The following is a 12,659-nucleotide window of genomic DNA, read 5'->3' on the forward strand; positions in this document are numbered from 1 at the left end:
TGAAAATAAAAACACTAGCTCAGCTTGCGACTTAAGCACTCAAGTGTTTTCCTGGAGGCAAGTATGGCAGCTCCGTGTTCAGGTCACGTGCTCTGTGATTTCTTCCTCTTTTTTTCACACAGAATTTTTAAAAGTGTACCAAAAGGTTGAAATGTAATAAAATTAATTTTTCTGCCTTATCACGTACACTGTCAAGTGACACTGGCCTGTACAGCATGGCTCCTGCACTTCCTCCCACCGTTGTTTTTGCAGCATTCGTGCAAAAGTCAGCACAGGGCACGAGTCAGGTGAGTTTTAGGATTGTCACGAAAACGGTTCTGACCCTTACACCCCCTGAAAGGATCTCGGAGCCGCCAGGGCGTCGAGGACTGCACTTGAAGAACCCCCCGGCGTCCGCGCACGAGAAATCGCAGTTCCCTCCCTGTTCAGTTACGCACGCTCGAGGCGTGTTTATCACTACAGGTCTGACAGCGGAGCGCCGAGGAGCAGACGTGCCCGGCGTCCAGCGATGGTCCGGTACCCGGGACGCTCGCAGGACCGCGCTGGGGCCGCCTTGCGGTTGCCGTGGCAACGATCGCGGGCGGGCGCGGAGCGGCCATCGACCAGTGACGCCTGCGCGCTCTGCGCTCTGCCGAGAGGGCTGCGGCGCCCCGCGGACCGGCGGGAAGATGGCGGCGGCGGCGGCGGCAGGCTGCCCAGCTGGGAAGGGGCGCGACATTAGCTTGGCGGCCCTGCGGCGCCACGACCCCTACATCAGCCGCATCGTGGACGTGGCCAGCCAGGTGGCCCTGTACACCTTCGGCCACCGGGCCAACGAGTGGGTGCGTGCGGGCAGGCGGGGCCGGGGAGGGGCTGCGAGCGGGCGGGGAGGTCCCCCCCGCGGTCGCTCGGGTCCGGCGTCCGCGGGCACCTCCCGCCGCGTTGAACTGAGTCACGGAGCGCGGGCAGGACTCAGCCCCGCGGAGCGGGTCAGACACCCTGCTCCGGCACGTCCCGGCGGTCAGCTAGGAGAGCCCCCCGACGGGACACAGCCCCAGTAGTTCACGGGGCCTCCCTACCTCCTTCCGCAGCCGGTCATTAAAGTTTACCCGAAAACCACTCACAGAAGCGAAGACACTGAGAAGTAGGTCCTAACATGGGAGAGAAGAGAACAGCTTTGCCCTAAGTTCGTAACCGAGGAAATTCACCGAAAAGAGGCAGGAATGGAGGCACGTGGGGACACCTGCCCCGCGAGGTCCCGGGAGAGGAAGCGCGCCGCTTCCTAGCTATGTCTCCCTAGTCTTCGGGGGCATATGTGTCGCCCGGGTCTTCGTATCCAGGACGTTGAGCGACGAGGTGGACAAGTTTCAACGGCAGCTTTTAAAATACAGATATTTTACGTGCGGCTGTATACTGCTCTAGAAAAGCGCCAAAGGCATGATGTCCTAATTCTGCTGAGGAAATTCGGTAGTAGAGATGAGGATGGGGGGGGTGTCGTTCTCTGGACTGACTTGACACCCGACCGAGAGTCTGGGGAATTCTGAGAAGTTAACAGGAGAGGTTACCTCCTGTTACCCTCTTCTGTTAACAGGAAGTTAACAGGAGAGGGTACAGGAGAGGTTCCCCTTGAGTAGCGGTTGTTTCCTACGGGCGTCAGACAGGGTCTCTGAGCCACGTGTTAACCATAGTTGCAGAGGCTGCCCTTCTGCAGCCTCATCGGAAGTCACAAGTGGCACAGTGCATTATTTACAGGAGTTGTGTTTTTCTGCTTCCTGGACTTGTTGCTTTCAGACAGTGCATAGTTCATCCCTTAGGAGGTCATTTTTTCAAAGTACTCATCTTCAAGGCTGTGGTAGCCGAGAAAGAAAAAGACAGAGACCTAGTTTAGCTGCAGGGCAGTTGCTGGGGGCAAACAAATTGGTGCCGCGTCTCCATATGCCACCACAACGGGAGCTTTTGTCCATAAGCCTAATAAAAGTGTACAGGACATGCTTAAGAACAGAAGAGAAAGTATATGCAGGTGGGACGTAAAGGAGGGGAATTCTTATTACACTGAATATGGATGAAGGCTAACTTAAGGCATTCAGCAGGAGGAATAAGGAATGAAGCGGGGACAGAAAATGAGCTGCTTTAAGGAAGCTTAAGAACGATTATGTCAGTACTGGAGTAGGAATTTTGGAACTAGACCTACTTCCCATTGCCAGGAAATCCCACTCCCCCAAAACACCAGTGTGTCTTAACCCTGGTGGTATTTTCACCTCTCAACCCTTAGAGCAGTAGTTCTTAACTGGAGTCGATTTTGCTTCCAGGCCACACTGGCAGGATCTTGAGAAAATTTTTAGTTGTCGCTTGGAGAGGGACCACGTTACTGGCATCCAGAGGGTAGATTCCAGGGATTCTGCTAAACATCCTGCGGTGCATGGGACAGGCCCCCACGACAAAGGTTAATCTGGCCCCAAATGTCAAAGGTGCTGAGCTTGAGAAGCTGCCTGATAGTGGGAGTGTTCCCCTTGTTTCTAGCCAGTGATTTTCTAAGTTCTGTGAGTCAAGATCATTTGGAGTTTTAAAAAGTGCATCCCACCAAATCAAAAATCTCAGGATATGAGGCCCAAGCATTTGATATTTGTTGAAAGCTTCTTAGGTGACTCAGATGCTACATATATGATTGAGAAAGGCAGATTTAGAGGGTAAATGGAGATTTACTTTTTCATTATTTTAACAGAATAATCAGATGTAGATTGCGTTGTTTTGGAAGTGTCAGGTAATCTGCCAAGTCCCAGTAGTTTGCAAACTAGCACTATTTTACACTCTACTTCATTATTTTAAATTTTGAACTGCTTAATTTTTTAGCACTTGTTAGTTTTTATAAGAGTGTAATATTAAATCATTAAATTGTACTTTTAAAATTAAAGCTGAAATCCTCCAGAACTGTGAACTAATACTTTAACATAAAAGTCTTCTTTAGGGACTTCCCTGGTGGTCTAAGTGCTAAGACTCTGCACTCCCAATGCAGGGGGCCTGGGTTCAACCTCTGGTCAGGGAACTAGATCCCACATGACGCAACTAAGAGTTCCCGTGCCAGAACTGAAAGATCCCCCATGCTGCATCTAAGACCTGGAGCAGCCAAATAAATAAATAAATATTTAAAAAAAAAAAAAAGTTTTCTTTACTTGCAGGACCTGAGGAGGAGCTAATAGAATCTTGCTTTAACTGTTGCCCAAAACCCCAAACCTGGGCTTTGCCCAGAAAGAAAAAAAAAAATCTGGTTACCCCTGAATAACTGTGGAGGGACAAAGAAAATGCGTGAATTTGAGCTGTTTCAGCCAGAATAGACCAGAATTTACATTTCCAAAGACCTTTTTATTTAGGTGTCATAGAGCCTTAGATGAAAAATATGTTTTTAATGCAAAGATCTGCGTGGTGTAAGTTATCCCTTTTCAGTGGAGAAACTGAGACACAAAACTATAAACTAGTTAAGAATTGCAAATTTAGGGCTTCCATGGTGCCGCAGTGGTTGAGAGTCCGCCTGCCAATGCAGGGGACGCGGGTTCGTGCCCCGGTCCGGGAAGATCCCACATGCCGCGGAGCGGCTGGGCCCGTGAGTCATGGCCGCTGAGCCTGCGCGTCCGGAGCCTGTGCTCCGCAACGGGAGAGGCCACAGCAGTGAGAGGCCCGCGTACCGCCAAAAAAAAAAAAGAATGGCAAATTTGGAGTTAGAGAATAATTTCAGGAGAAGAATGGCTTTTACATTTCTGATTCTGGATTTTCCTTAAGGAACAGGTAATTTCTATTACTACTTCATTAAGGAAGGAAGGAAACAAGTCAAAGGCTGTTAGGTTTCTGTGTGCTGATCCACAGAAACATCCTGACTAGGATCTCTGAGATGAAACAGTCCAGGGTCAAATACTGGAAGACAGAAAAGTGTTTTGTCCTCGTAGCAAGTGGTCACTTAATAGTAAATACAGTTTAAGGATGATGAAATTACTCAAGCATGTAAAGGATCATGCTTGCAATTTTTTTGTGTGCCTTTTCAGAATCATCATTTTAATATACCTTTGTTTCTTAAAGCGAGTATTTTTCACCAAAATTACAGAGTACTTAAATTTTGAATGACTTTGCTAATGGAGATATAAATAACAAAATATTGAGAGGTTAAATAGAATGCTGAAATTAAACCACGTAAATAGCAAAGATAAATTCTAAATTCTGAGTTATAATAGTCTGATTACTAGTTAATCAGACAAACGGGTACTTAAATTTTTTTTTTACTAAGCTGAACATTTTCATCAGGGCCTGGGGAGATGGAAAAGAGCCTTTCCCAGTGAACTGAAATGATAGTTTATCATTTTAAGTTTACAACTTTCCCAGTCCCTCTCAGGCAGAGTTCTTGAGTCCTAGCTTGGTAATGTTTCTGTCTAATTGTATTTCAAAGATCAGACTTGACTCTAAATATTCCACATCAAATAGGCAATTAGTTTGTCTGAAAACTACAGCAGCATTGCTGTTTTCTGTGTAGTAGTCAGAGTAATCGGCAGGTCCGCTGCTCTCCTAGGTGACAGGATACGACAAGAAAAAAGGAAACCAGAAAACAGAGGAGGAGAAGGAAGTACAGACAGCGGTGGTTTCTGCGGCTGGCCGTGTCCCCAGGTCAGAGGGGAAGACAGCACTCTGGTTTAGTTTGTAAATGACAGTAGGAGGATGCTTCCTGCTGCTTAAGCAGCAGAGTCACAATGGGCAGAAAATCTGCTCTTTCCTTTCCCTAAGAGTTACCCTTCTGTTACATAGGTTTGACCCCGCTTAGAACTGATCGAATTCCTGTTCTCTAAGATGCTTATGTTCTCTGACCTCTGTGAGTGTTTCCTATTAGTGAACAGAATATACATGTTTTGCTGTTTGTTTTGTTTTTATTTTTTAGGAAAAGACTGACGTGGAAGGAACCTTATTTGTTTACACAAGGTAAGAGTATTTCACTTTCATAAAGAAACCGATGGTGTTTCACTCATGTCTTAGCTCTGTTGTGTCACCCTTCAAGTATAGTTTTATTTCAGAGAAGTGAAAGAACTTAGTTTGAAGTTATTAGTTGACGTAAGGTAGGGAATACTGAATAATGTCATCTGTGTGGTGTGATGAATACTAATTTCATAATATAATGTAAACTTCAGTAATAGACGAACTTAAATCTTCGTGTTCTTATAAAAGCAGTATTAACGATTCTTTAATTCAAATGAATGGTACAAAGTGCTTGAGTATAATGGATTGGTGAGGAGCTAGAAGTACACTGGTAAGAATGTTAGATTATTTAACCAGCATTTGGAGGAGAGCATTATTGGTCACGCCCACCTCTTGACTCTGAAGAAGCGTGATCCGAAATTTAAGATGTCTCTTAGTCCTCCATTGTATAGCTAATGGAGTATGTTTCAGGATAGATTTAATAAATTCATGTTTTTTGGGTTATTTTTATCAGCTGTTGTTAATATCACACATGCACACAGAGATGTGTAGTATGTATATTGTCTTCACAGCTAAGCTGTTTATTCACATAAACATCCACGTAAGATCTCATAGCTGAGGCCCATCACCATCGGTGGGTTACAGAGATGTAATACAGAGGCCTGCTACAAACCCTTCCCACCCCACACATGCTCATCTGTTTTACACACACATTCACCTTTGAAGGTAAACCACAGTGTGGATAGACTACCCCCGTGCCAGTTGGCCCGTGATAAGCAGTGAGTGGGCGGGCGTGTGTGGCCCTGGGAGGCTTTACAGAGCTGCCAAGTGCGGGAGGAGGAGCTGAACCTTGCGGAGGCAGAGGCAGGGGCCCCGTGTCATAGCACAGTGAGGGCAGTGATCTGGGGTGGAGAGTGTGTATCGGTTGGCATGAGTTAGAAGCTGACGGTGAGAGTAAAGAGATTTTGCTGGCTTGGAATATCAGATTGAAGTGCTGAAATCTGTTTTCTGAGCAGTAGGGAGCCATTGAAGGTTTACAAGTGGGGGAGTAAAGAAGTGATGACAGAACATGCAGGAAAGTCGGTGTGCTAGCATTATGCAGACATGGAGAAGACGGTGGTGGCGGAGCAGGTGTGAGGTGAAGTGGGGAGGGCTCATTGGGAGACTGCATGCGGGGGGCGGTGACCTTTTAAAGTACTGGTAAGATTTTGAAATGGAAAACAGGGAGGATGACAGACTCATTGGCGGAATGGAAAGATGGGAGGTTGAGAACCTGGCTTGAGGATAGTTTTAGTTTTATTTTGAAATAGTGATTTTGGGGTGATGGCAGGGCGTTCCAGTGGTGGCACCAGGCACTCGGGACAGGGCAGGGACGGAGGCACAGAGTGTGGAGGTGTCAGCATCGTTAGTTTGGTCGTTGGAATCAGCAGAGAAGCCGAGGGGCTAATGGCTGGGTTTCAGGGTCAGCAGGATGCAGAGAAGAGTCACCACGGAGACAGGCAGAACTAGAGCAGCACACAGAGGCCCCTGCGGCCCAGGGCAGGTTTGGCGTGGAGGGTGGGCAGGAGGCAATGGTGGGAGTGGAAGGGAGATCATTTTTAGTAGGGTCTTCTTTTGTTGATGCAGAGGAGTAACAGATTATGCAAGTATTTTCTGTTTTGTACCAAAGCCAAACGTAGGTTGGTATTTTCAAGTACTTCTTAATATACTCTTGAGTTCCTCATGGAGCTGTCAGTTAAACAAACCTTTAAACTGAGAAGCAAATCCTTCCCTAGTCCTTAATCTCTTCCCCACATCTCACTCCTTAAGAGCAGGACCCTCTCTCCCATCCCTCTCGCCCCCCAGCCCCAACATCCGATCCCAGATTCTAGAATGTTGAGGTCTTTCCTCGGTGGAGGATGACAGACAGCTCATGGAAATCACAAGGGAGTTTTGGGTACAGGTAATGGAACTGCCAGTGATGTATTTTGACTTAACAGATGTTGCTTTAGAGCACTTGGTATCCCCTGAGTCTATTTTATAAATTGTGAGATGGTGTAGTTACCGTACCATTAGAGGGGTGAAAGCCTGTTGTAATAATGAAACACTGGAAGAATCAAATTCTGATTCTGTATAAAAACACCTAATCCCATTTTAAAAATTATGTCTTTGTTTCCTCCCGTGTCTTTCTGTAATAGAGTTACGCCCACTGGTGATTTCCAGAGGACCCTCTGACAGAGATCTTTGGAAGTCACTCTTCATTCTTCCCCAGAATTTAAGTTGAAATGATCGTCATGATTATTTCTGGTATTCATTATATGCCCAGCACCACTTTACCACTTAGTAAAATAAGTTAGGCAAGGATTGCCTTCCATCAGTTTTAAAATTAGAAGTCTCATAAGAAAACTGTAGGTAGTAAATCAAGTGGTTAGAGGTGAAATAAAACTGAGCTATAAACCCCTTTTCTCCTGTTGCTCACAGCATTTCTGTGGGCTTGTTACCCTGTGCCCCAGATTAAATCAGTGGCCCTGCCTGTTTCCGTTTCAGTGTGTGAGCATGTGCGTTCCAGTTTGTCAGCAGAAGTTGCACAGTTGGGTTGGTATCTGGCCTGTCCCCCAAGGGTAGACAGATGCACTTGTAGTTGTTAGTTTCTCTATGATTTGGGTTCTTCCTGCCTGACAGAGACTAGGCACTGAAGGTTTATTGAATGAAATTAAAAATAAAAAGTTGCTAAATGCACAGTTTTATGGATAAAAATTTTTGTAGTAGCTTATCTATGAAGCTATTTGCCTAACACTGAAGAATACTAAATATCTGCTCTTCGCTTTAAATTGTATAAACTTTTCATTATACTATATCTCCTCATAAGTTCATTGACCAGAGTTACATCATTTCTCTAAGAAATTACACAGCTTTCAATTTCAGACCAACACTGACATTTTCTATAATTGTGATATACGCTCTGTATTAATGGTCAAGATTGTTTAAAGGTGTCTGTCGGTAATTTTTTTATCAGTAGTTACCATCTCTGCCTTAAAGGAGCTTACAGCGTAGGTAGGGAAACAAGCAGTGTGTATGTACATAGGCACACAGTTAAGTAAGTAGGGCTGGACTTTACCAAAGCACCAGCCTGGCCGGCATGCCGTATGCGTCGCGCACATTGGTGCAGCCCACGGTGAAGGGGCGGAAAGGTTGAAGGCGTGTCCGGATGCCCCCGTCCTGGAAGTGCTCTGCTCTGAACGGCGTGTCTCTGTGTCCCCCCGCCCCTGGCGACCTTTAGGTCTGCTTCTCCGAAACACGGCTTCACCATCATGAACAGGCTGAGCATGGAGAATAGGACAGAGCCCATCACGAAAGACCTGGATTTCCAGCTCCAGGACCCCTTCCTTCTCTACAGAAATGCCAGATGTGAGTCTGAACGTGTGTTTGAGACTGTGTGTGACTGTTGTGTTTAGTGTCAGTGACTCTAGGGGTCAGCATGGGTGGCCTGGGAAACACACGCCTCGGGGCGGGATAGCTTCTTCCTCGGGAGAGTTTACACGGAAACAGTGTGAATGTGTTGACGTGAGCATTTAAACCCCGTCCTCTGCAGCTGGACCGCTTTGTGCTGTGAGCCTGAGCGGGGCTTGGGGGAGGCGGGTCCTTGGCCAGGAGGCCGCAGAAGGCACCTCGCTGGTGCTGCAGGACCTAGACTAGCCATTCAGCTTGTGTGTCACTTCGGCTGAGCATCCGATGAGATGCTTGAGGGAGAGGGCCTGCTTCCAGAAGTACCATCTTTTGCATACGTAGTAAATGAAAACCAAAGTCCAAAGAGTTTTGGTCCTTAAGAATTTCATAATATTTGGTAAAGTTGAAGTTCTTTTAAGTAACTAAATGGTCCTTGTCAGGTTTGAAATGAGGTGGCAATCGCCTGCCCAGAATTCTGTCCCCATTTCACTCTTGCATCTCATCTGACCACTCGTGCTGGATTGTTGGGTGGCCCACAGAAAAGTGGATGAGAGCGTTAGGAGTTGCAGGAGCATCTCCACACAGAACACAAGAGCACACTGTAGCTGCTAAAACGTGTGTGCACGTGCTCCGTGCTGGCTTTCAGAAAGACCTTGCAGTTAAGAAATGGTTACCATGCATTTTCCACCCCATTCTTTGAGCTCAAGATGCGAGAATTTGCCTTCTGTGTACTACTCAGCGTTATCTTAGCAATGTAATACAAGTAATATATAATGTTTCAACCCCATTGAATTGTTCTGAAGTAAATATAGCATCATTTTAATGCTATATTTACTTATATTCACATGTAACTAAGTTGTCCTGATAGGTGGTCATCCTATTTAGAAAGTTAAATTTTTACGAGAAAAAAATTATAAGAAAGCTATTAAAACTATATAACGTGACTTTTCTAATGGCAGGTCCTATAAAATGAAAAATTTAGTAATACAGAGAAATATTTTGTTTACTATTCCTATTTCTTTGCTGGAAGGTGTAGTTTAATCAATTGTAGCTTGTAGTTCGAATTTTTTTGTGTGCTTGTTATGTCAGGTTATATTTTCTTTTTTTGAGATTATTAGATTCTATGTCAGATTAATATATAACTCAAATCCTAATAAATAAAATAACCACAAAATTAAATATAAAGTGAATGAATATTAGTGGCTTATAATAATTTTTGGTTGCCCTTATTTTGGATAAATACTGAGTCTAGGTGGTATAGATAATATTTTAAATTCTTATTACAATATTACATGTTATATATTATGTATTGTACCAAAGATATGAAAATACAAACTCTCTTTAATGTGGTCGATTTAAAAAATAACCTTCCTCAGTCCCACAGGGTTTAGCTGATAGGATCTAGTAAACGTGCTCAGCCCGACCTGGGTTCCAGACTGTGCTGTCCAGTACCACCCCACGGGCTAGGGTGGCTGGTCTGTATTTTACATTCTGAGCTATGAATGTAAAAGACACACCGATTTTCACAGACTTGGTACAAAAAAAAGGAATGTGAAAAAATCTCAGTAGTCTTATATTGATTTACCTGTTGAAATGGTAATATTTTGAATATATTGAGTTAAATAAAAAGTCTTATTAAAATTAATTTCACCTGCTTCTTTTTATTTAAAAATTCCATTTGTGGCTCACATTTGTGGTTCACCGTATGTGTCTACTAGACGGCACTGTTCCAGGCGTTTTCATTCATCTTCCCACACTTCCTCATCACAGCTTGGAGGGGCAGACACTCGCCCTGTTGTTTTGCAGATGAGAAAACTGAGTGTCAGGGAGGTGGCAGCCCTGACAGACCCACACATTCTGATTTCAGGTCCGTTGCTTTTTCTACACCAGCCTGTACTGCTCTCTCCACTGTTCAACATGAGTGCAAATGGAAGGCAGCCTTTGGGCTGCGTATTAAAATGTTTCTAAGGAGCTTCCATAAGACAAATGAAATCAGTTGAACAACAAAGAGTGGAAGGGAATGGATCTATTTACCTTCCTGAGTTTACTTTGCTTCTTTTCTCCTTAATATTTGGCACCTCTTGACTTTGCAGCCATAGTCACTTGGATTTCGTTTATTTATAAAAGCCTCTTCAGAGTCTCTGACATCAGAGGTTCCCAGAAGGTTTTGCTCCAGTGCTTTCAGCGTGTCAGATACCTCTCAAATGTTTTTAAATAATTCTGATACTCTATGGAATAATTGCATCTGGTTTGCATATTCTCTGATGATGTATAGATTCATTCATCATCCTTTGAACAATGAACCCAGCTTCACTCAGGACTGGTCTTTAAGACTGTCTACCTCTCGAGATCTGTCGAGTCAAGGATCTCCCTGTTTTAGTCCTGACATTTCACTTTGGCCAATATATGTCATAGGCCAGGTTGGGAATGTCAAGAGGCAGAGCTGATACAGGTCTGTGGTGAGTTTTTTTAAATTCACTAGGTTAAAAAAATTGGTACGTGAGGAGATAACTACCCCTTTCTAAAATTGTATGGATTTAGAAGAGCAAAATAAAGAAGTGAAAACTCAAACTTTCTTCATTTAATTAAAAAAAAAAGATGTATAATAAGTAACTGAATTTCGGCCAAACACAAAATGTATGGTTTTATTACAGCAAAGGATTTATAGTGTTTAAACCTGGTTCTCATAGAATTTGACCTCTGTAAGCTTTATAGGTAAATAAGGTGCCTGTTGAATTAGGATAGAAAATATTTACCCATCAACATTTACTGAGTGCTTACTGTCTCCCAGGCACTATGTCAAGGCCCTGTATGGGTTATTTAATTCTCATCACTTTTCCTTAGAAATCCTGTTATTCCTATTTTGTAAATGAGGAAACTGAGGTTAAAGGGATTACATAATTTACCAAGTTCTGTGACTGTTTTGAGATGGAAAGAGCATTTGAACTGAGAAAGCCTAGCTCCGGAAGTCCAGGCCCAAGCAGTGGAAGTGCCAACACATGAGTGATGGGTCTGAGCAAGGTTTACCTTTTAAGAAATGCTAGTCTTGTAGTGTACGGTCCAGAGTTAAAAAGCGAGTTTCTTTTTTTTTTTTTTAAGTTGAGAATCTACTGTATCTCCGTTATTAGAAAGAGAGAATATGAAATAAAAGCTATGTAACAAAAAGCTGAATTTGACTGTTTCTTGTGTATTATTAGCCTCTAGCAGCTGTTTGCTGTATTTGCCATTTCAGAACTAAATAAGATTTTGGTATAGGGAGATATAGTTTAGAACTGTATTTTCCCGAGTAGATCATAATATTTAAGATAAGTTACAAACAGCAGTGACAGGTAGATTTCAGAGCTAGGCCAACATGTTGAATATATTATTGTCTGTGATTACAGAATTAGAATGAAATTCTTTTGGGCTGCTTGATTTCATTGCAGACATAAACTTGGAGCTTAGAGCAAATCAGAAAAGGCAAAAATCAAGACACCTAGATCAAAGCTGTTTTAGAAAACTCCTCAGTTCTAAAGTGAATTTACCATATTGGGTAGTTTTGTATTCATAAAGAATTACAGTTTAAATTCTTTATTGACATTTGTAGGATCTGAGAAAAACGGCTATAAATAATGAAAAATGGTACACTGAATGAAAATTATAATTACAGACAGTCCTCATCTTTCAAATAGACCATGAGCTAGAAGTTCCCTTTTCAAGTGATTGGTTGGTAGACTTTTGGCTCAACGTGGCAGATCGAACACACTCCTGAAACTGTTGAAATGACAGTAACGGAGTAAAAAAAGATATAAACCCACAAGGGTGGGGGGTGGATTTCATGAAAAAAATGGCATAAACGAGAAAGAGGAAGACATGCCATGACAGCTTCATTGTTCACAATTGTTAACCTTACTGCCCTGCAGAAGACTCTCTGCCCTGTTGATGTCGGACTTGACAGTGCGATTTGGTTCTTCCCCCACTGACCCTTCCGGGGGGATATTGTGTAGTTGCCCTTTGGACTCAAGTATTATTGTGTGGATTGATCTGGCCAGTGGGATGTGGGTAGAAGTGGTACGTGTGACTTCTGAGCAGATACATGTTCGACCACGTCTCTTTCCCTTCTGCCGTGATGACTCGTGGTGTTCAGGCAGAAGCTGCTCTGTCAGCCTGGTCCTGGAATGAACGCACAGAGGTGACCCATGATGGACTTGTAATGTGTATGAGAAGTAAACCTTTGTCATTGCAAGCCATTGAGATTTGGGGGTCATTTGTTACTCCAGTATAACTTGGGCTGTTATGACAGATAGACAAGCCATCCAGGAAAA

At 43.8% G+C, this 12,659-nt stretch overlaps 1 protein-coding gene across 4 annotated transcripts in view; it reads left to right on the top strand.

Annotated features, from left to right (window-relative positions):
- The first annotated feature begins 653 nt into the window (after positions 1 to 653).
- The window catches only part of DCP1B (decapping mRNA 1B), a 53,096-nt gene continuing 41,090 nt past the window's right edge, over positions 654 to 12,659 (top strand). For all 4 annotated transcript variants that reach the window (XR_003680200.2, XR_003680201.2, XM_024129203.2 and 1 more), the window contains exons 1-3: positions 654 to 821; positions 4,895 to 4,935; positions 8,189 to 8,316. Coding sequence is in view for 2 of the 4 variants with exons in the window: in XM_024129203.2 (XP_023984971.1) it covers positions 669 to 821; positions 4,895 to 4,935; positions 8,189 to 8,316 (322 nt within the window). In the remaining 2 variants the exon portion in view is untranslated. The remainder of the gene's footprint in view (positions 822 to 4,894; positions 4,936 to 8,188; positions 8,317 to 12,659) is intronic.

This window comes from Physeter macrocephalus, chromosome 6, assembly GCF_002837175.3.
Source record: "Physeter macrocephalus isolate SW-GA chromosome 6, ASM283717v5, whole genome shotgun sequence".
NCBI classification, from domain to species: Eukaryota; Metazoa; Chordata; class Mammalia; order Artiodactyla; family Physeteridae; genus Physeter; species Physeter macrocephalus.